This window comes from Salarias fasciatus, chromosome 1 (assembly GCF_902148845.1).
Source record: "Salarias fasciatus chromosome 1, fSalaFa1.1, whole genome shotgun sequence".
In the NCBI taxonomy this organism is placed as follows: Eukaryota; Metazoa; Chordata; class Actinopteri; order Blenniiformes; family Blenniidae; genus Salarias; species Salarias fasciatus.
This window is the reverse complement of record NC_043745.1, coordinates 16,464,568-16,483,348: the sequence shown is the minus strand read 5'-3', so window position 1 is coordinate 16,483,348 and position 18,781 is coordinate 16,464,568. Positions and strand designations below refer to the sequence as shown.

Genomic DNA, 18,781 nt, shown 5'->3' with positions numbered 1-18,781 from the left:
GAGTCCAGCATGCAGCAACCAGGCAGGCTGAGGCTGAGACCATGGCTGGAGGAGCAGATCGGGTCCGGGAAGTATCCAGGAGTCAGCTGGCTGGATAAGGTAGCTCCATCCTCATCCTCACATACACACAGCTGGATGCACATCTGGATTCAAACTGCTCAATCAGTTAAGATGTCAATGGCCTTGGCAGCATCAGTATAATTTGGCTTTGTTTCAACCTGCAGTCTGCACTGATCTTTCAAATCCCGTGGAAACATGCCGCCCGTCATGGATGGAGCATTGACAGAGATGCCACTCTTTTCAGGAGCTGGGCCTTGCACACAGGTGAGAGTGTCTCACACGCACGAGCACCCGCATGCATGCACGCACACACACACTGAACTGTGATGCAGCTGATGTTATCGTGCAAATAGGGAAAGAAAAATCATGTTCATGTTGACATGCAAATTACAAGATGGTGTTGGATGATGAAAGCTATTTTCTGTGCATTTTTTTTGTTTTTTTGCTTCCACAAGCTGTCGCAATAGCTTTGCTGCAATCAGTCAAAAGAAATTTAAAAAAATACGTGTAAGTTGATTCCTTTTTGTTTAATTTCATCATATTAACTCATGAGTTTTCAGGAATTTTTCATGCTTTTAAGACTGAATGGCAGTCCCTACCATAAAGACACTATACAGTTGAGAAATCCACACCCTCAAATAAAACAAGTTAAAATCATCTGTGCCACTGCACAATGCAGGTAGAACCACTCCTTCTAATACTGAGTGAATTTGAGTCAAATCTGTAGGTTTTTTTTTTTTTTTACAAAAGCATTAAACGTGTATAATGTTAACCTGTTTCATATAATCAAACACAAAGGAAAATTAGGAATCACAATTTGAAGTTCAATAAGAAACCATTGTAGAACTTTGTAAGTCATGCAAAGAAATTCTGGCTTTGCCCACATTTATACATACCCTGCATACAGTCACTGTATGATATTTGCAAGAGTTAGAGGATGATGACACACACACACACACACACACACACAGTACATATTGTTGTGCTGGGAAAGTCCTGGTTTCTTACTGTGATTGGATCCCTTCATGGGAACGCTCCTGTTCAGCTGCTGTGAAGCTGCAGGGTGATCATGTTACTGTCAAAGTACAACATTAACTCCCTTCACAACATCTTGAAAAAAAAAGACACACACACACACACACACACACACACACGCACACACACACACGTTTCTCAACTTAGTGTAACGAAACAGACACTATGGAAAATAGGTGTTTAATACAAATAGAGTTCAGCATTTCCATTTAACCAGACCATTCTATATTAATTTAAACTGTGCTCATTTGAATATTGCTCAGTAAAAGTCTTATCAAATGGTGTTTCAATCAAAACAAGTGTGCTGTATGTATTTGTGAGAATAGAGGATTATGTTGCACATGAAGAAGCGGATGCTCGTTGTGTTGCTCTGGGTCACTGTAAATGTCCCGTGGTGGATCTTAAAGCTCCACTGGCTGCATTAATAATGTTGGTAAGTGGATTTGGACTGGCAGAGGTCCAAATTCACACAGTGGTGAATTTGAGCTCCAGCAAAGAGCCGAAGTCACCAAACAGCAGGGTTTGTAATAGATAGTCAACCTATTGGTGGCAGAAGTGGTTCTAGTTAAATTATGGTCTTTTTTTTTAATTTCTCCATTAACAAATTGCACTATGTCTAATAGTATCCTGATAAATTATTAATATGCTTTCTGCTGTTTGATGTCTTCACTGTATTGGTTCATAAAGTCAGTTCTCTCTGACGATACGCTTTAAAGGACTTTGACTTCAATGTCACAAAATTGCAATTTTAGTGCACGCTAATGTTTTAATTCTTTATTGTCACCATGGGGTATTTTCACAGCTTCACTACTTCCTGAAAATAGCTGTGCACATTCATTTCCTGTCTTACATTATTGGCCAAACTGATTAATCCAGGTGTGTCTGGTTTAGACTGCTGCAGCAAGACACACCTGGATTAATCATTTTGGCCAATAATGCAAGACAGGAAATGAATGTGCACAGTTAATTTCAGGAAGTAGTGGAGCTGTGAAAATGGCCCATTACGCACATGTGAACAACAGGATGTCCAACAGAGCACCGATTTGATTGTTGCTAGTGCAGCAATGTCCCAAAGACAGCAGGTTATCAGAGAAACACTTGGTGACTTGGTTTCTGTGCTCACTCCCTTCAGGACGGTACCATCCAGGCAAAGACAAACCAGACCCCAAAACATGGAAGGCAAATTTTCGCTGTGCCTTGAACTCTCTGTCTGATATCTGTGAGCTGCGTGAGTACAGCAGGAAGAGAGGCAGCAATGCCTACAGAGTCTACAGGATGCTTCCCATTTCACAAACACAGAGGCGCCGGAGAGGTAAGACATGTAGTCCAAGTGTTAACATCTACTCAGAGAGGCGTGCAGTGAAAGCCTTGCCTTCTCCTCCACCAGGCCTGTTCAGCAGAGCAAAGGAGATACAGACCACTTCAGGAGCGTGCACACGAGACGACGCATACACCACTTGGCAATCCCCAGCAGCGAGGTCTGTTTCCGACATGATGCAGCCGGCAGACACGGCTGCTGAAGACACGATCAATAACACTCAGGCCCATGGTGAGCTGCGGCGATGTTACAGTGCTTTGGTTAATGATGAGAGAGACGCTGCTTCTGTAACCACAGAGGGATGATGGGTGTTATTCTAATGCAGGACTGTGGGAAACCAAACCAGAGGACAAGGAGCAGAACGAGGCTGTCTTCAAGGTAACACGCTGGGACGGTCTGAAAGTCAACTCATGACCGAGCGTCACACTGCTCTGTCTGTCTCAGAATCTCCCCATGGCAGAATAATCAAGCTCCTGAAAACAAGAGGGGGAAGAGCTGCAACATATTGGAACACAGTCTTCTGAGATCATCTGCATACGACTGCTTTTGTTTTTTCCTTACTGGTAGTGTTGTGTGTTCCAGCTGATGGACCACCTGAGCAGCACTGACCTCTGGAACCAGACAGGGGAGCAGCGGGGGTGGAGGACACACACCCTGTGGGACCACTGGCACTGTACGAGATCTTCTCAGGAACTGAGGATAGAAATCTCTCGATGAAGTGTTTGTTGGATTACTTCTGGGCTGGTATTATGTGATGCCAATCATGTTAGGACCGTTTTATAGGAGCAAATTTAAGGGTGATATCAGATGAATAGATCACTTGTACATGTGATTAATGCCTTTAATATGTAATTGTGACAGCACAGAGGCACATGGAATGAAAAGAGAACAGATAATACATATTGAAGACTGATGATAGCTGTTTTTCTTTTTTGCTTAATATGTAAATTTAATGTTATAAGCTGTAAATAACATCATAAATTGTCAGGTCAGACTTTTTCCCTGATATCAAACAGAAGCCACAATCACAATTTAAAAAAAAATGTTTTACATGTGGTTTACATATTTTTGTAGAAGTAAAACAATTATTTTGTTTTAGATGCAGCTTGGCTGAGACACCATGTGCACATATTCACTCATTTCTCTTTTTAAAATTGATCTTATTTTCTTATTCATTCCAACCATATTTTTAGTCTCTTTAAGTAACACACAGTTTGAGCTGCTGTCTCAGACACATCCTCTCTGTCTGACTGGTGTTTTGTTCCCCAGGTGCTGCTGAGGACAACCTGTGCTTTCTGCACTCTGAAAATTACACCGATCTGTTTGGAGCAAGCTACATCAAAGAGTTCTCCGACGGCGCGGCTCATCAGCAGCACTGACGCCATCAGCCTTGGCGTCCCGGATTGTGTTTGCCACACAGAAAAAGCTGCTGGTCCTTCAGGCCTCCGCTCTTGCACTGTCCTCCCCCCAACCACGCCGCTTTTTTTTTTCCTGCTGAACTCACAGATGGAGGATATTGCCCTGTCAGTCACTCGGCCGTCCCGCTGATGAAGATCCTGTTCCAAGCCAAGCTTCACCCCTGTCATCCTCACTACGGTTCAGTGACTCAAACCTACTGGAATAACAGCAAGCTCTGCAGCGCAGCGTTTTACAGTAAACAGATCTCATTTCACGGTCACGCGCTTCTTCTGTTTCTTTGGATGTTTGGCCGAAACATGCAGAGTCTGAGGCAGACGGTGCAGCCTGGAAGTACAAGAGATGCAGTCTTGTGAATTTTGCATTTAATGACAAGTTTGTGGCATGCGAAGCATTTTAGTGACCAACCTTTCTGTGTATGATCAACCCACACTTGTAACTTCATGTTAATTTTTTTTTTCTCCAATCATTTCAAATTTGTTTTTAAACCCCACTGATCGATACTGTGAAACCAGGCTTGCTTTATGAAATAAATCTTGTCATAAGAGTTAACATATCTTGAGTGTATTTCGGCTTTAGAGTTGAGTTTTTCCATTGTTAAAATCTTCCACCACTTCACTGTGTTTCCTTCAGAAATAAAGACATGAAACACGGAGCTGGTCAAACATCAACAGATAACATTTATTTGTTTATTCTGAAAAAATGCAGAAAAAGACAGATGACTTTCCCTTTAAAGTGGGAACTACATATTCGGCAGATTTTGGAGGGGCTGGGGGGGGGCTGGGGGGGGGGGGGGGGGGGAACTGTGCCAACTCTACCTTCCCTGTAATGTTATACAGGAAAGTAACCAAAAAATTTGAATACATATAAACCATGGATCCATCACTTTTCTGTATTTACAATATCATCACAAAATAAGTCCTCTGACAGGAATCCCAAAGTGAAACATTTAGTTTAAGTCACATTCAAGCCGTCCACTAGCAAAGCCTGCTGGTCACATAACTTTACTGCAGTCCCAGTAACTGCAGCACAGAACCCAGAGTTGGAAAAGAAAGCATGACTTCATGTGCGAGTTTGGTCGATTTCACACCAGGACAATGAAACAGGAACTATGTGACAATATCTAAAACGGATGAATCTCATGAAACCTTCATGTTAAGGCCGTACACGTTTACACATGTGACTCTGACCAGAGGGGGACTTTACGCCCCGCCTGGTACCAACACCAATGATTTCATTCTCTTTGTACCATGAATGGTTTTGACAATTAGCACGCGTGTAACACCGATCTACATGCTCCATTTAATACATTCAACACATTCTGTTATTAGAATAGTCAATCATGGGAAGTACATTGAGAACAAACAATCACGTGTTTTTAAAGATCCAGGCCTGCTGGTTTGCTCGCCGCCGTCGACCTTACCCATTCCAGTTTGTTTTTGTTTTTTTTTTAACAAGAGCCAGGTTTGGAAATTTTAGACAACACTGTGATAACACTACAGGATGAAAATGCATGAGTCCCTATAAAGATCTTAGCTCTAATTGTGCTCAATGATATAACTGTGACAGCCAACATTATCCAGCAACAAAGAGCTGCCTTGTTTTTTTTTTAATTTTTATTTTTTTTAATAAGAGAGAAAAATTATATGTGCGTGAGGAAATAAAGCAGAGACTTTGAGGAAAAAAAAAATTGGCAAATTGGGAATATCTTGTCCATAGAGGGTGAGAAGGCAAGTCAATACTTCTTGTAATTTTGACAAAAATAACATTAACATCACATAAAATCTTATTTATAAGCGATCTAACCGCAAACACTGCTACAAAAAGGACATTTGGGAACATCTTTGAGAGTCATGGCTGTCCTGCTCGGAAAGAAGCATCACTGCTGCATTCATGTGTCGTAGGGAAAAAAAAAAGTTTAACTCCAAACTGAAAGAAAGTCTTAACTGGTGGACTGACGGTGCCATCCAAACGAGGAGGGCAACAGTGGACATGACAAGCACGACAGGGGAACATTCATAAGCTTTTTTATGTTATGATATATATTGTTTCATAAGTCAGTGTTGTTTGGTAAATAGATTAAGATTTTTACAAAAACCTTTGATTTTTTTTTCCTTTTATTAACCTGTAACTTACAACTCACACAAAACAGTTAATGTTTTGTTCATAAGTCGCCACAGCGTCTTTGTTTAGTCTACATTCGCATTTAAAAGCACTTGAACAGCATCAAAGACCAACTTCACAACTGGAATAGCACCTGAATGCAGCCTGATGCCTCCTGGTGGAAAAAAAATAGAACTGAACCAGTGTGTACAAACTAACAGCATACAGAAAGAAGGAGAAGAAAAAAAAAAACAAAAAAACAGGACATAGATCAAGTCAAGTACAACAATTGTGTTATAGCCACATTTGTGACAGTGTTTGCAGCAGAAATTTGGTTGCGCCCAAGCTTAAGCTTTGCTCTACTATTGGTACACAGGCTTTGGGGGGGGGGGGGGGGGGGAGAACGAATACATAAAGTTCTTAGAAAAACTAAACTTAGCTCGTGTAGCATTAAAACTTCCAAATTGTGCTAGTAAAAAAAAAAAAAAAAAAATTCATGATTTCAGAAGGCAGATTAAGAGGCTCATAGTTTGCTAAAATTCTAAGATTCCATCTAAATGAGTATAAAAAAAAAAACTGTTGAAATCAATGCGAAATTCCTAAGCAGGTGTGAGTGTACAATGTGCGGTCCAGTGTACTCTACTCGGTTCAAGTTTGTAACAAAACAGCAATCTTCAACCCTGAAAGCAGCTCAGAGATCTGCGAGTGTTCCCGGAACGAGACGGCCAACGCGTCGCTCTTCGCTTTGCTCCCTCTACCTGTCCTTTGATAAACCTCTGAGAATAAAGAAGGAAACTGAACGTTCCAAATCTCCAGCGTGGCCCAGCCACCGTGAGGTCCGTTTGCGAATCAGATAATAAATACAGGCATCCAAACAGGCTACAACAGCAAGTATTTTTGAAAATATTTTTTTTTTTCCTCATGCATACACACAAGCATACGTCTGACTGAAATCATGAGCTTTCTAAACCCTCTTATCTAACAGCTATTCTTTACAGTGCAACAGTATGGCAGCAAATGGATAGCAGTGCTTTCATTTTTTTTTCTTTTAAAAAAAAAAAAAAGGAATGGAAAATAAAAATATATACAACATTATGGAAAAGCAGTAGTTTTCTTTTTCTCTTCTTTTGGTCCTGTGTCCATTACGGACTGAACTGCTTTTTTAAAATTCTTCCTCATATCAACAACAGTAGTTTCCACAAGACTGAAGAGCTGCGGGGAGAAGAGGTGAAAATAATGTTAGGACGTCAAACAGAGCTGAATCCAGGACTGACTGTTCACTCCACACGACAGGAGGGATTCATAGTGTGCTTAAATCAGATTTGTTTTTTTGGAAAGTGAGAGCAGGTTTCAGATCTCCGACTCTCAACTTTGAACCTCTCGGTTTCCTTTGAAACATATGACTGCTCTCCACAACTTCAGCAATTTCAACTGAGCGGACAGTTTCTGAAATAAGGGAGCAGGACTCTCACCATGATTCAAGCAATGGTAATTGTTTGAATCCCAGATATCTTTAAGTTTTTTCCCGATTTCAAGATATCGTTAACAGCTTCCAGGGCACTGAATTCTTCTCCTGCCTGGTTTAACTATCAGTCGTCATATTTTGCAAATGCCTGACTGCAACACTTTATGTAATTGACACAAAAATCTCAAAGTAAGCTTTATTGGGAGGAAAAAAATCACTTCAAAAATGTGTTTCACAATCAATTCTATAGGGCAGCAGTGTAAAGTTGAAAAAGACTGGAGTAACCATGGCAACGCTCATTGGGAGTGTATGAACAAACATCGGCATTTCTTTAAAAGGTGACCAGTCTAAAGGAAAACCAGTCGTACTCATGGCTGAGTCAGTATCACAAACAGAAGCAGCTAATCAAGAGAGCAAGTCCTTCATGCAGGAGAATTCCCCCCGAGAAGCGTGACTATATATGGTGAAGTGCAGATATGTTCTCGGTGGCATTTCTCCAGTTTCCTCTCAAAGCCACACGAGACAAGCCCGCTGTTGTATGTCAGCAAGAGCTGCCATCATTCGCTTTGACACCATGTGGGCAGAGCCACAACAGGCACTTTCAGCAGCCGGTGCTCTCTTTAAAGGGCGAAAACCCAAACACAGGTATCTTTTGTAATCAAGATCAAGGCGAGAGGCCAAAGTCTAGAATTCACAGTCTACATGATATTGTCGGGTATGATTTATTATTTTAACACAAGTGAACTTTGTTCAGACAACAGAAAAACAACATTCTTTTCATTGAAAATTAACTAAGGCTGGACTAAGAATGCAGGAAAGGAACATTTAAGCATAATTACTTCTTTGTGTTGAAATCTGTCAGTCATTAATGAAACCTTCAGAAACCAACCCATCTTTCTAAAGCAGCCACAGAAACAGCTCGACAGAGTGAAAAAGTCTGAGCTGGTTTTGAGGTAGTGAAAACTCTGACTAAACAATGGATCCAGTGAAGTGATGACACAGCGTCTCTCACCTTGTTACAACTGAGATCCTCCCGAGCCTGCATGCGCGTATCCCCCTTTCGATTTCATCTGGGTCTGAACCAGGTCCACCTGCGGGGAGGAGGCCGTGGAGGGAAAATGTTCAAGCATGCTTGTTATACGAGGTTGATGGGGGAAGAAAATTGAAAAGTGGGTGAAAACCTACCGATGCCAATCCCATGCCCATGTCTCCTGAGCCTACGTGTGTGGTGTGAACAAAGTTTGTTGGCTCGCCGATCATGGAGCGATCGATCCGTCGTCGCCGTTTCTGAAAAAGAGCCAAAGAATTGTTCCAATGAATCTGATATTTCTTGTCTTAAAGGCAACATATAAGCATTGTAAGGTAGGAAAACTTTGTTTTAGCGTTAAATTACTCATGTAACTGAAAACACGAGGAATTCTGTTTATCTCATCTGTTGTTGGACAATGAGGAACAGCAAGTGAGGCGTGGCGACCACAATACGACATCTCACAGACTATGGTGCCATGTGGTTATCTGGAGTTCTGCCACTTCATTTATTATGTAACAACATCTCTCGATAAGGAAGGGTACAATGTCTTCACTTAGAACATGGGTGTCAAACTAATGTTAGATCTGAGGCTGACAATTAATGACAATGGAATAAAACATGGCGACTTTTTATTTGGGACTCCAAATGATGTGAAATCCTTTCATATGTGTTTTTCTAAAGGTAATGTCAGCTAAGCTGAAAAGAAAAAAAGACCAGAAGACCGGATAACATTATTTGCTCATTTGCCTGAAAAAAAAAAAAAAACCTTTTATATTAAATAAGCTACTCATCCAAATGAAATTCCAGTGAGATACTCACAGGCTGTGGCTGCTCTGCAATGCAGCAGCTGAAACAAACCCAGAACTCAGTCATTCTGAGGATGACCAAGAAGCCACAGTCGTTTCCTCTCTCAGCTCAGACGTCTCCCACGGCGCGTGTCTTCCTGTTCAGAGTTACCAGACCCACAAACACAGCGGAAACTGACGACAAGCACGGGTTCCTGGCTTCTCCGGGCTGACTTGATGGCACAAAAACAGCTCTGCCAACGAGGGGTAGTGCACACACCTGTTCACATGAGAGAGAGAAAGAGAGAGACAGAGAGAGAGAGAGAGAAAGAGAGAGAGAGAGAGGGAAAAAAAAGTTGTTTATTTGATTGCTACGTCTACGGATTTGCATCTGTGGCTTATGAGCACAGGAGCTCCCTTAGCTAATCATCCCAGAGGAAACATGTGGCTCAAAAGCCCTACAGGTCTGTTTTTTTTTCCCTTTCGAAATCTCACTCAAGTGTATATCCAAATCTTTACTGCTGCCTGACCAAAATATCTTCAAATGTCATTCCAAGGGGAAAACTAAACTAAACTAACAAGATGCTACAGATTCCAATAAACACATAAGAGCCACTGCAGTGATGTTGGAGTCAAACCTGAGGAATTAGGTCAGCATGTGACAGTGTGTCGGTGCAGGAGCTCGAACAGTGTCCCATTGTAAAAGTAGGTTGGCTTGTTGGTTTGCATCACACATTTACTTCTCTTGTGACAAACAATACTAGTTTTTGAATCGAAGCTCGTGCTCTCAGGTCAGTGATCGGCATGCTGCTGCTGAAATTATTTTAGGGGCTTTCTTGCAGAGCATCATCTGACTTCACTTTCTTTTTCTTCTCCATTTTATAGCATGAATATAAATATAACTATTTGCCTAGCCTGATATAACTCACGTTATGGTGAAGATGGTGTACAATACAGACAATATGTACAATATGTAAAAATGGACCCGAGTGTACAGCTTGTATTTTTTTTTTTAATCTGTCTACATTTTCTCTTAAGCAGTGAATTATATGAATTAAAGGCATTAAAGGCATAGTTTCTATCATTTCTTTCATACACACTTTTCTTTTTCCTTGCTATCCTGTCCATAAGTAGGGGCATGTACATATCCACAAACCCTCACCGGCTTTTTCTCATTCCCTATATTATTATATCTTAACATCATGATTGGAAATACTGTTGTGGCTGTAAGTGTGTGTTAATACTGTCAACAAAACATACACAGCATACCTAAAACTACCACAATATTAAAGATGTCCTTGAGTCAAAACAGAAAAAGAGTCCATCAGTACTTGATAAAGTAAATAAACTATGTTAGGGGGTCAGCTGGATTACCTGACTAATGAAATTGGACTATAAAACTCTATTAAACTACTAGATGTAACGCCGATACAAAGCTTTTGGCTTTGCTACGTGAGAGAACAGGAGGGCGCATTTTTCCAGCCGGGATTGCTGTCAAACTGGGGATCAAATGAAGTGCCAAAAGCAAAGAGCTCGCTGACGCTGTGGATTTCCCGGCCAGGAGCTGCGCTGCTGGTTACTCACAGCGGCTGAACCGTGATTACCGGGTGGCACCGAATGAGCTTGGAGGTGTTTCGTGTCGATCTTAACGACATGTGAAATCCTTACAGGATTACTACCTCTGCCTCTGATCTTGGATTACTGGGACGTAATCGGTATTTACAAACAAATGAGCGTTATGTAACTTCGCCCCGCTGCGGCACGGACTCTCCCTGCTACGCGTCCGTGCTGCCCTCACCTCCGGGTCCGAGTCAAGAGGACACGCAGACGCTTTTTCCCCAACACATCACACTTAGTTCCAGTTGAGTAGCTCTAGTAAATGTGGGTCGCTGCCTGCAGCGGATGAGTGTTAGCTCCATCGGCGGCTAGCAGCCTCATGCTAACTGTTTTTTTCCACTGACAGCTAGCTAATGGAGCTAACTGAGCCCGTTTCCGAAAAAAAAAAATCAGGATTTCAGTCTTTAAGACAAAACCCCGGACTGTAACACCTGAGAATGTTCCGCTATGTGTTCCCAACTAAATACCGAGTCTTTTTCTAAGTCACATGTGGCATTTGTAAGAGTATAAACTCACCAGACGGGATCCGATTTGCGCGAGAAAATCGACCGATCGACTGAGAGCTCAAGAAGGCGAAAAACCAGGAAGTGCGCTCACCGCTGACGTCAGCGCGCTTCCTCTTTAGCGTGTGACTGCTTCCGTGTTGACCCACGTTTCTCTCTCTGCTGTAAGCCTCGTCCCAAACTGCTATAAAACACAACCTCACATCCCCAGAATGAGGCCGTTAACAGAGGAGGAGACGAAAACGATGTTCGAGAAGCTGTCGAAATAGTGAGTGGACTCGGCTAGTTAAAACCTGGAAGGGTTAAAGCGTGTGTCGGACGATCGGTGTTAGCATGTGTTTGATTCTTCTGTCTTTTCCGTCTGCAACAGCATCGGCGAGAACATCAAACTCCTGGTGGACCGACCGGACGGATCCTACTGCTTCAGGCTGCACAACGATCGCGTATATTACATGAGGTAACCGTGGATCCAGAAACACGTTTGCTGTATAAATCTTGGCAAAGCGTTCATCGCCACTTGTTTGCTTCTCTTAGTGAGAAAATTCTCAAACTGGCCACGAACATTTCACGAGACAAGCTGGTATCGGTGGGAACATGTTTTGGAAAGTTTACGAAGACCGGAAAGTTTCGGCTCCACATCACAGCTCTGGATTTCCTGGCGCCCTATGCAAAGGTGAGACGAGCACATCTTCTTACCTTAAACACTACACCTGACTTCACTGTATTCATGAATCTACCGAGCTTGAGTAGAGAATGAAGTGATTACATAATGAATTTCTAATTCTACTGCCAACCTAAAGTTGGACACGGCATCACATTCAATGTTGAAAATTAGGCACATAAGAGTGGGGGAAAAAAAAGAACTTAAGTTAGGTTAATGGTAGAGAAGATACCTTAAATGTTAAGTTATTGAAGCACATGAGTAATAAATGCAGATTACACAAAAACTTGAGATCATGATTGTAGTTCTGAGTTTAAATATATGAGCATGGATCCAGTTAACAAACCTTGGACACAAAAATCTGTCATTTAGAAATTAAATGGATGCATAATATACATTTTTTAAAGTGAAATGTGACAATATTTTGTAAAGATCCAGGTAAGTTCTCTTGTTTTTTGATGCAGTTTGGTTTTGTCATTTTATGCTACCTTTATAAAGGGAAATGCTGAATGAAAATCATTGGTTGTGACTTTCTGGATACTTGCTTACATTTACTATCCAAAAGCACATCATGTAATGTTCATATATTCTTAAAGAAAATACTTGGTTTGTTGGTTTTGGATCAGTCCAGATATATATCTGCTGTATTTGATCATTGAATATTCTTAGTGCTGTACTTAATCATCTGTCTCAGAATGGTTCACATGGGTTTAATTGTGGATGGATCCGTCTCTTGTGCTCAGTTCAAGGTGTGGGTCAAACCTGGAGCAGAGCAGTCTTTCCTCTACGGGAACCATCTGCTGAAATCCGGCCTCGGGAGAATCACGGAAAACACGAACCAGTACCAGGGAGTTGTTGTTTACTCCATGGCAGACGTGCCTCTGGTGAGTCTTTGCGTCATGATGCTCTTTGACACAGTGTAACAAAGACTTGCTCTACACAAGGCTGGTTGGTATGAATCTATATCTGTGTACCAATATTAGATGTGCTGCATTGTTTTGAAGTGGCGTTTGGTCACATCCTTCCTGAACGGAACAGAACCACGTCGTCCTTGACCATCAAAGGCTTGAACCACTTTGTCTCTCCACGCAGGGTTTTGGAGTGGCGGCCAAGTCGACCCAGGAATGTCGGCGAGTGGACCCCATGTCCATTGTTGTGTTCCACCAGGCTGACGTGGGAGAGTTCATCAGGAGTGAAGACACTTTAACATAAACATGTTGAAAAGACGGGACCTTTGAATCTCTGCCCAGATTATCATCCTCAGTGACTCACCTGGAGCGGCTCCTCACTGGTGTGGTTAGTGTCTGAAGAGCAGCTGATCCAACCGCAGCTCAAAGACTGACTCACTTTGATACCTTCAGACACATCTGCAGTGATATTGGCATGTTTCTGTGAATTCTAATAAATCCGTGATGTCTTTGTATTTCAGTCTCCAGTAACTTGCTACAGTTCTAAAATTTAACTAGTGGACCATCTGTAATTGAACCATAACCATTTATTGAAACAGTTGCAAATATAATTAAGGCAACAAACTAGATTTACAACAAGAATATCTCGTCAAAGATTGCTCCTCCCCACACACACACACAAAAAAAGAACAAAAACTGAATGCGACCATGATGTCGTTACAAATTGTGGAATAAACGCTTCTGGGAGCGGGCTCAGCTCAAGCCGCCTTTTTGCTTTTGCAAGGTTCTCCATCTGTCCTTGAGGTTCACGTTGGTGCGATCATGGAAGGAGTAGTAGGACTTGATCTTGCTCCAGTTGCCCTCTCCAAACTTTTTCACCCCTTCTTTCAGCTTCTTCGTCTCACTGTCCGTCCACTTCTGCAACACGACAAGAACACGCGGTTACTTATCTTCAACTGTGACAATGTTTTAAGCTCAATTTTACTGAAGGTGTGTATATAAGATTCATAACCTATCACTATGTATAGCTAACAATTCCTGCTGAAGCCTGGAACATGTGCAACACTCCACACACACTGCTTCAGACTGGTTTTTGTAGTAGGAAGTCTCTTCACTGAAGTCGAAGGCTGCTTCATGCTGCCTTGTTTAGTCACTCACCTTCCTCTTGTTGCCTGAATTGTTGAGCGTGCTCTCATTCTGTCCTGTAGGGAAAACACAAACGTTACCATCAGAGCAAATCTCAAGGACCTGACTAAAATTGAAGATTTGATGAAAAATTACTTTTGTTTTTGGAAGTGAAGGGAGTGTCTTCCTCATCCCAGGTCTCCTTACTCTCTATTGCATTATCGAGCAATGTTTTCCTGCGGAACAAGTACAAAAGTCTGCTTTAGTTGCGTGTTAAATCCAACTGAAAAACTAAACACTATTTTTTTCCATTAAAAGCCAAGATATCTAATTGTCTTTTCATATAACAATATTTGTAAAGTTAATTCACCAAAATATCTAAAAGATTGCTGACAATTCCCTTCATACATTTATTTACCCACAGTGCTTTTGGGGTTCTCTTCTATCTTACCATTTGGAACGTGAAGGCTCTTGATTCTTGTGAGGTGTGGAGCTGCTCTGAGGGACTGGGTCGGAGGGCGGGACAATACTGGATGAACCATCCAGCGACGAGTCTGAGATGTGCAAGTCATCTGCAGTGCTTCCATCGCTGTACGAAGGGAGGAAAATCTCAGAAATCAACAACCTTAACACCGAGCGTACAGAACTCGAAGTGTTGAGACTTGCTTGCTTGGAGGAGTCCTGGCTGGTCGTTTCCCATGTTTCTTCTGGGACCTTTTAGAGGACGCCTCAGCTTCCTGTTGCTGTTTCTCACCATCTGCAGATGACTGTTCTTCGAGTCTGTCAGAAAATTAAGTTAAAGTGTGGAATTATAGCACATCAAAACTGCTTGACATGCATGGTTTGAATCCAGCGAGACATTTGTATATAAAGACCGTCAGCTCTCCACTCACCCTGTGGGTGAACCACTTTGTGCTTCTCGGTTGTCCTTGGAGTCCAGAGAGTCCTCCTCTCTGTCAGGTGACTTTGTAGACCGACTGGTTGAAGCTCTGTTGGCTCTCCTACACCAACAGATGATGCCAGACATTCAATAAGAGGAGACGGGAAAAACAGACAGCAAACTTTAAATTGCACATCTTCTTGCAGCATGCGAGACAGAACAAGGTGGATTGTAGAGATTTACCGGTTTCTTCTGCTCTGGGATTGGAGACTATTCCGTGTGTTTATAGCGACATTGCTGTCTTGTTCGGTGCAAGGCGGGCTTTCTGTTCTGGACGCGGTCAGTGGCGGTGCGGGATTTTCACCTCTGACTTCCGTCTGTTTTTGCTGCGATGCGACGGTGGCGTGGGAGCTCGGCTGACTGTCCGGTTCAACCACCAGCCGTGCTATGCTGAAACACTTCCTGCTCCGGAGCACAGGCGGCGTCTTCGAACCCACTTGTGTTTCAGGAACGACGTCTGTTTGTTCCGTTTGGTCTGCCGGAGAGGCTTCCATCGGGCTGCCCGAGTCCCTCTGAAACAGCCCGTCAGGCTCCAAGTCCACGTTACCTTGTCTCTGAGACTCGGGGGAAAGTTTCAGGCAGAATTCTCTATCCTGCCGCTCCATCTCCACCTCATTCTCCAACTGAGCAAAGGTTTTCTGATCTGTACCGACGGCCAGGGCAGTGTAGGCTGCTTCCAGCCTGACGCGCTGGATCACTGAACAGTGACTGGATTAGAAAACAGGAAAACAGAGAGTCTGAACATCAGGACTTCGGAATGAGTTTAACATGTAGAGACAGAATGCTACATCTCACTGTGCAAAACAAAACCCTAACATACCATCTTCATAGAGTGACACCCACAACACAGATCTGACAGTTTATGATTCCAACAGTAGCGTTTAGTTGAACACAAAACAGAAAGACAGAGAGTACATACCGTGCTGCTACCTGGCCAGTACTCTGTTGCTGACTACTGGAGGAGCTGAGACGGTCATGCTCCTCAGCTCCAGCTGCTCTGCTGTCTTGCTCCATACTTCTTCTATCAATGAGCTCTTTTGCAGCCTGGCCCATGCAGACAGCAGACGTGTATAAAAGCGTGTTTCCATCAATAAATCCAAAAGTGTTCTTGACAAGTGAAATCTGTCATCTTAATGGGTTTTTTTTTTAATTGTTGAAAATACTCAAGAACAAAGGAGTGGTATCGTACGTTATGAAGAGACCACGTACCTTGCAGAGGAAGGGAATGCCAAAATAGCAACTGGCAACTAGCGACTGGCAAAAAGCCACCATCTCCTCCTTAAACTGTTGGAAGTTGATCTGCTCAATGACTTCATGATTCCTGCGTTTCTGCTTGATGAGTCCCATGAATATCGCCTTCTGCAAGATGCACATTCACAAACACAGCCAACAGTCATTTTCATGGACCCGGCAACCCAATAATCCCACTGGTTGCTGGATTCTGAGTTACAGTGAATGTGTTTAATCACCATTATCACCCATCAAGTTAACCTGTGAGGGGCGGTATCGGTTTGAATTTGAAACGTCTCAATTTAAGTGTAAAACTGAGTTGCACACACTCCATAAATGTCTGAGTAGGTGAATGCTGGTGTGTGAATAACTGAAATAAAGAGGTTACACAGTGTAAACATGCTGCTTCCAGTTGTTAAACTCACCTTGCCGATCACTGGTTGAGGAAAGTGCTTTTGGAGCATCTCCTTTGCCTGGTCAAACTTGTTGCTTTTGATGGAAATTCCCACAATCTAGAAGAAGAAATACATCATTTAGCACGGTCTAATTGTGAAAACAGACATGAATGGAAGCATCATGGCTCAACCACAGGTTCTGAAACTGTCAACATATATTTTGCGTTATCTTTATGCTTCTGTGCATATGGATACATAAAAAATATGCCTTACCAACTCTTTAATCGAAGTGGAAACCTTCTTGAAATCTTGCTGTGGGATGTTACAAACATTTTTCATATCTTCCAGCACCAATAGGGCTGACTCCAAAGAAGTGACTTGCTCAAAAACCACATCTGCAGACAAGAGAAAAAACAAAAACAATCTATGTTCATTGCCAAAGTGTGCTCAGATGTGGTCATTTTTATCCACAATACCATTGTCCTGGTTATTTATCCAGGAGAGGAACTGCAGGACTTGAATCTTTGTGGGGATGCTGCCACTGTTTTCCACAGGACGTGTTAGGAGCTCTGCAACAGAACAATCAAGGGGAGTAAGATTTGATGTAAATCTATAAAAATTACAATAAAACAGTAGGCCATCTTATAAGCCAAAGAGATATTGAATACTTGTTGATTTATTGATCACAGAATGATTAACCAAAATATAAACACACCTTATTAAAAGTTGTGTTAATCCTGAAGGGGAAAAGTAATATCAACACACTGCATTTGCAAAAGTTATATATGAAAACTAAGAGACAAAAAAACAATAATACAATAAAAAAATAAACAAGGTGGTTTCAGGCAGTACGAATGAGACAAATATCAATTTAAGAATGAAGCAACTGCAATAAAATTAAATGTTGAAGGGAGACTGAATGGAGTATTACATGTAATTATACCACTTTAAATTTACGTTTCGTAACAAAAACAGTCATCCACACTGCATTAAGTTTTGCACAAAAGACTAAGCGGATTCAAAACAATTAGCTCACGCTTTACAAGTTCAAAGAGGAAGACACTTTATTTGTAAATAAGAATGTAGACAATAATTTAACAGTGCATGTTTAAAGTTATATTAAAAAATAAATAAACTGTGTAAGGAGGCAGAAATAGAAAGCTGATAATCTCTCCATTGACACGTTGTATAGCATAAATATGAATTTAATATAATTGTGTAGGAGCTGCACAAAATGTCAAGTTAACTGACGTCCCTGCAGAGATTCACCTCCAACTGGAACCACGGCACAATATTTACTGTTATTTCAAATGTCACCAGAACGGCTTTTCGTCGAAAGCACCGTTGTTGAATGATTTTAGTGCATTTTCTAAACAGTGGAAGAAGTCCATACGGAGCAGGAAATAAGCTGCAAACTAAACCGACAGAAAAGTTGTTGTGATGAAGTTTAGCTAACACAACCAGGCGGACACTCACGGTCCAGCAGCAGCTTGACGGAACAGAACTCTTGGTATTGACTCCTTTCAAAACACTGCAGCGCCCGAAAGATGTAGTAATCCAGGATCCACCGATTGACGACTGGCTCAGAATCTTCTGTTTGGCTTTGTAAACTGTCGTCCTCCGCCATATTAACGGAGAGTCCCGCGACCCGCGTTAACATGAGGCGGCGAGAGCTTTTCTGAAGTAGAGAGGGGTTCGTTCTCCCAGAGTGAGTCCTGTCAGGTAGCGTTTCGTTTTGTTTTCATTAGTCCAATAAAAAATGACATTACATACAAATTACGTACATAAACAGACTTGAAATACACAAAGAATGATCAGTATCTAAATTCAAACATATTATACGAAATTTGATCAGGCAATGAGAAAGGTGTTTGCCTGACAGTCAAAAAGGAGGGCAACAGCATTGTCTCCAAATAAAAGCACGTAGCATACTGCCACACAGTGGACTGGAGGGGAAGCACACTGCCTTTCCAAAGGCCACCTCTAAATTCTTCTACTTTTGACACTGTATTTTTAATAGCAATAATATTATTGCCTTAAAATATCTGGCTGACATTAAATATAGAGCAGAAATACTTTATAACTGGTGGATGTAACTGCCACGTGTAATTTGTTCTATCCATTCACTGGAAACAGGAAGAGGTCCTGTGTCTTACTGAAGGGTCACATATTCATGGTTTGAATCCAGGC

General features: G+C 41.9%; 4 protein-coding genes across 4 annotated transcripts; 2 read left to right on the top strand and 2 right to left on the bottom strand.

Annotated features, from left to right (window-relative positions):
• Positions 1-4,308, top strand: LOC115394278 (interferon regulatory factor 1-like). The gene is made up of 7 exons (XM_030099601.1): positions 1-99; positions 225-324; positions 2,228-2,407; positions 2,483-2,644; positions 2,739-2,791; positions 2,996-3,086; positions 3,683-4,308. Exons 1-7 carry the CDS (start codon positions 10-12, stop codon positions 3,790-3,792), a joined length of 786 nt encoding a protein of 261 aa, XP_029955461.1. The 5' UTR covers positions 1-9; the 3' UTR covers positions 3,793-4,308.
• A 176-nt stretch (positions 4,309-4,484) lies between these two features.
• cdc42se2 (CDC42 small effector 2) lies at positions 4,485-11,409 on the bottom strand. Its single transcript, XM_030100020.1, has 5 exons — positions 11,346-11,409; positions 9,247-9,492; positions 8,583-8,684; positions 8,410-8,488; positions 4,485-7,144 (listed from the first exon to the last, which is right to left on the bottom strand). The coding sequence occupies exons 2-4, from the start codon at positions 9,298-9,300 to the stop codon at positions 8,414-8,416; spliced, it is 231 nt and encodes a 76-aa protein (XP_029955880.1). The 5' UTR covers positions 9,301-9,492; positions 11,346-11,409; the 3' UTR covers positions 4,485-7,144; positions 8,410-8,413.
• Positions 11,410-13,416, top strand: nip7 (NIP7 nucleolar pre-rRNA processing protein). Its single transcript, XM_030099812.1, has 5 exons — positions 11,410-11,600; positions 11,703-11,789; positions 11,867-12,005; positions 12,737-12,877; positions 13,086-13,416. The coding sequence occupies exons 1-5, from the start codon at positions 11,545-11,547 to the stop codon at positions 13,203-13,205; spliced, it is 543 nt and encodes a 180-aa protein (XP_029955672.1). The 5' UTR covers positions 11,410-11,544; the 3' UTR covers positions 13,206-13,416.
• Positions 13,417-13,468: 52 nt separating this feature from the next.
• Positions 13,469-18,325, bottom strand: terfa (telomeric repeat binding factor a). Its single transcript, XM_030099241.1, has 13 exons — positions 18,068-18,325; positions 17,068-17,160; positions 16,865-16,986; positions 16,622-16,708; positions 16,176-16,325; positions 15,886-16,010; positions 15,150-15,674; positions 14,920-15,027; positions 14,693-14,806; positions 14,478-14,615; positions 14,183-14,262; positions 14,060-14,103; positions 13,469-13,819 (listed from the first exon to the last, which is right to left on the bottom strand). The coding sequence occupies exons 1-13, from the start codon at positions 18,249-18,251 to the stop codon at positions 13,655-13,657; spliced, it is 1,935 nt and encodes a 644-aa protein (XP_029955101.1). The 5' UTR covers positions 18,252-18,325; the 3' UTR covers positions 13,469-13,654.
• Positions 18,326-18,781: the final 456 nt, after the last annotated feature.

What these genes read in the sequence shown, in the direction of transcription:
- nip7 (XM_030099812.1), top strand. Translation starts at nt 11,545, where the DNA reads ATGAGGCCGTTAACAGAGGAGGAGACGAAAACGATGTTCGAGAAGCTG. An exon ending in TTCGAGAAGCTGTCGAAATA is followed by an intron (nt 11,601 to 11,702) that starts GTGAGTGGACTC and finishes CGTCTGCAACAG; the next exon opens with CATCGGCGAGAACATCAAAC. An exon ending in CCATGGCAGACGTGCCTCTG is followed by an intron (nt 12,878 to 13,085) that starts GTGAGTCTTTGC and finishes CTCTCCACGCAG; the next exon opens with GGTTTTGGAGTGGCGGCCAA.
- cdc42se2 (XM_030100020.1), bottom strand. Translation starts at nt 9,300, where the DNA reads ATGACTGAGTTCTGGGTTTGTTTCAGCTGCTGCATTGCAGAGCAGCCA. An exon ending in TTGCAGAGCAGCCACAGCCT is followed by an intron (nt 8,685 to 9,246) that starts GTGAGTATCTCA and finishes GCTCTTTTTCAG; the next exon opens with AAACGGCGACGACGGATCGA. An exon ending in TGGGCATGGGATTGGCATCG is followed by an intron (nt 8,489 to 8,582) that starts GTAGGTTTTCAC and finishes TCCTCCCCGCAG; the next exon opens with GTGGACCTGGTTCAGACCCA.
- LOC115394278 (XM_030099601.1), top strand. Translation starts at nt 10, where the DNA reads ATGCAGCAACCAGGCAGGCTGAGGCTGAGACCATGGCTGGAGGAGCAG. An exon ending in AACACAGAGGCGCCGGAGAG is followed by an intron (nt 2,408 to 2,482) that starts GTAAGACATGTA and finishes CTCCTCCACCAG; the next exon opens with GCCTGTTCAGCAGAGCAAAG. An exon ending in AGAACGAGGCTGTCTTCAAG is followed by an intron (nt 2,792 to 2,995) that starts GTAACACGCTGG and finishes TGTGTGTTCCAG; the next exon opens with CTGATGGACCACCTGAGCAG.
- terfa (XM_030099241.1), bottom strand. Translation starts at nt 18,251, where the DNA reads ATGTTAACGCGGGTCGCGGGACTCTCCGTTAATATGGCGGAGGACGAC. An exon ending in GAGCCTTCACGTTCCAAATG is followed by an intron (nt 14,263 to 14,477) that starts GTAAGATAGAAG and finishes CTTGTTCCGCAG; the next exon opens with GAAAACATTGCTCGATAATG. An exon ending in ATTCAGGCAACAAGAGGAAG is followed by an intron (nt 13,820 to 14,059) that starts GTGAGTGACTAA and finishes GTCGTGTTGCAG; the next exon opens with AAGTGGACGGACAGTGAGAC.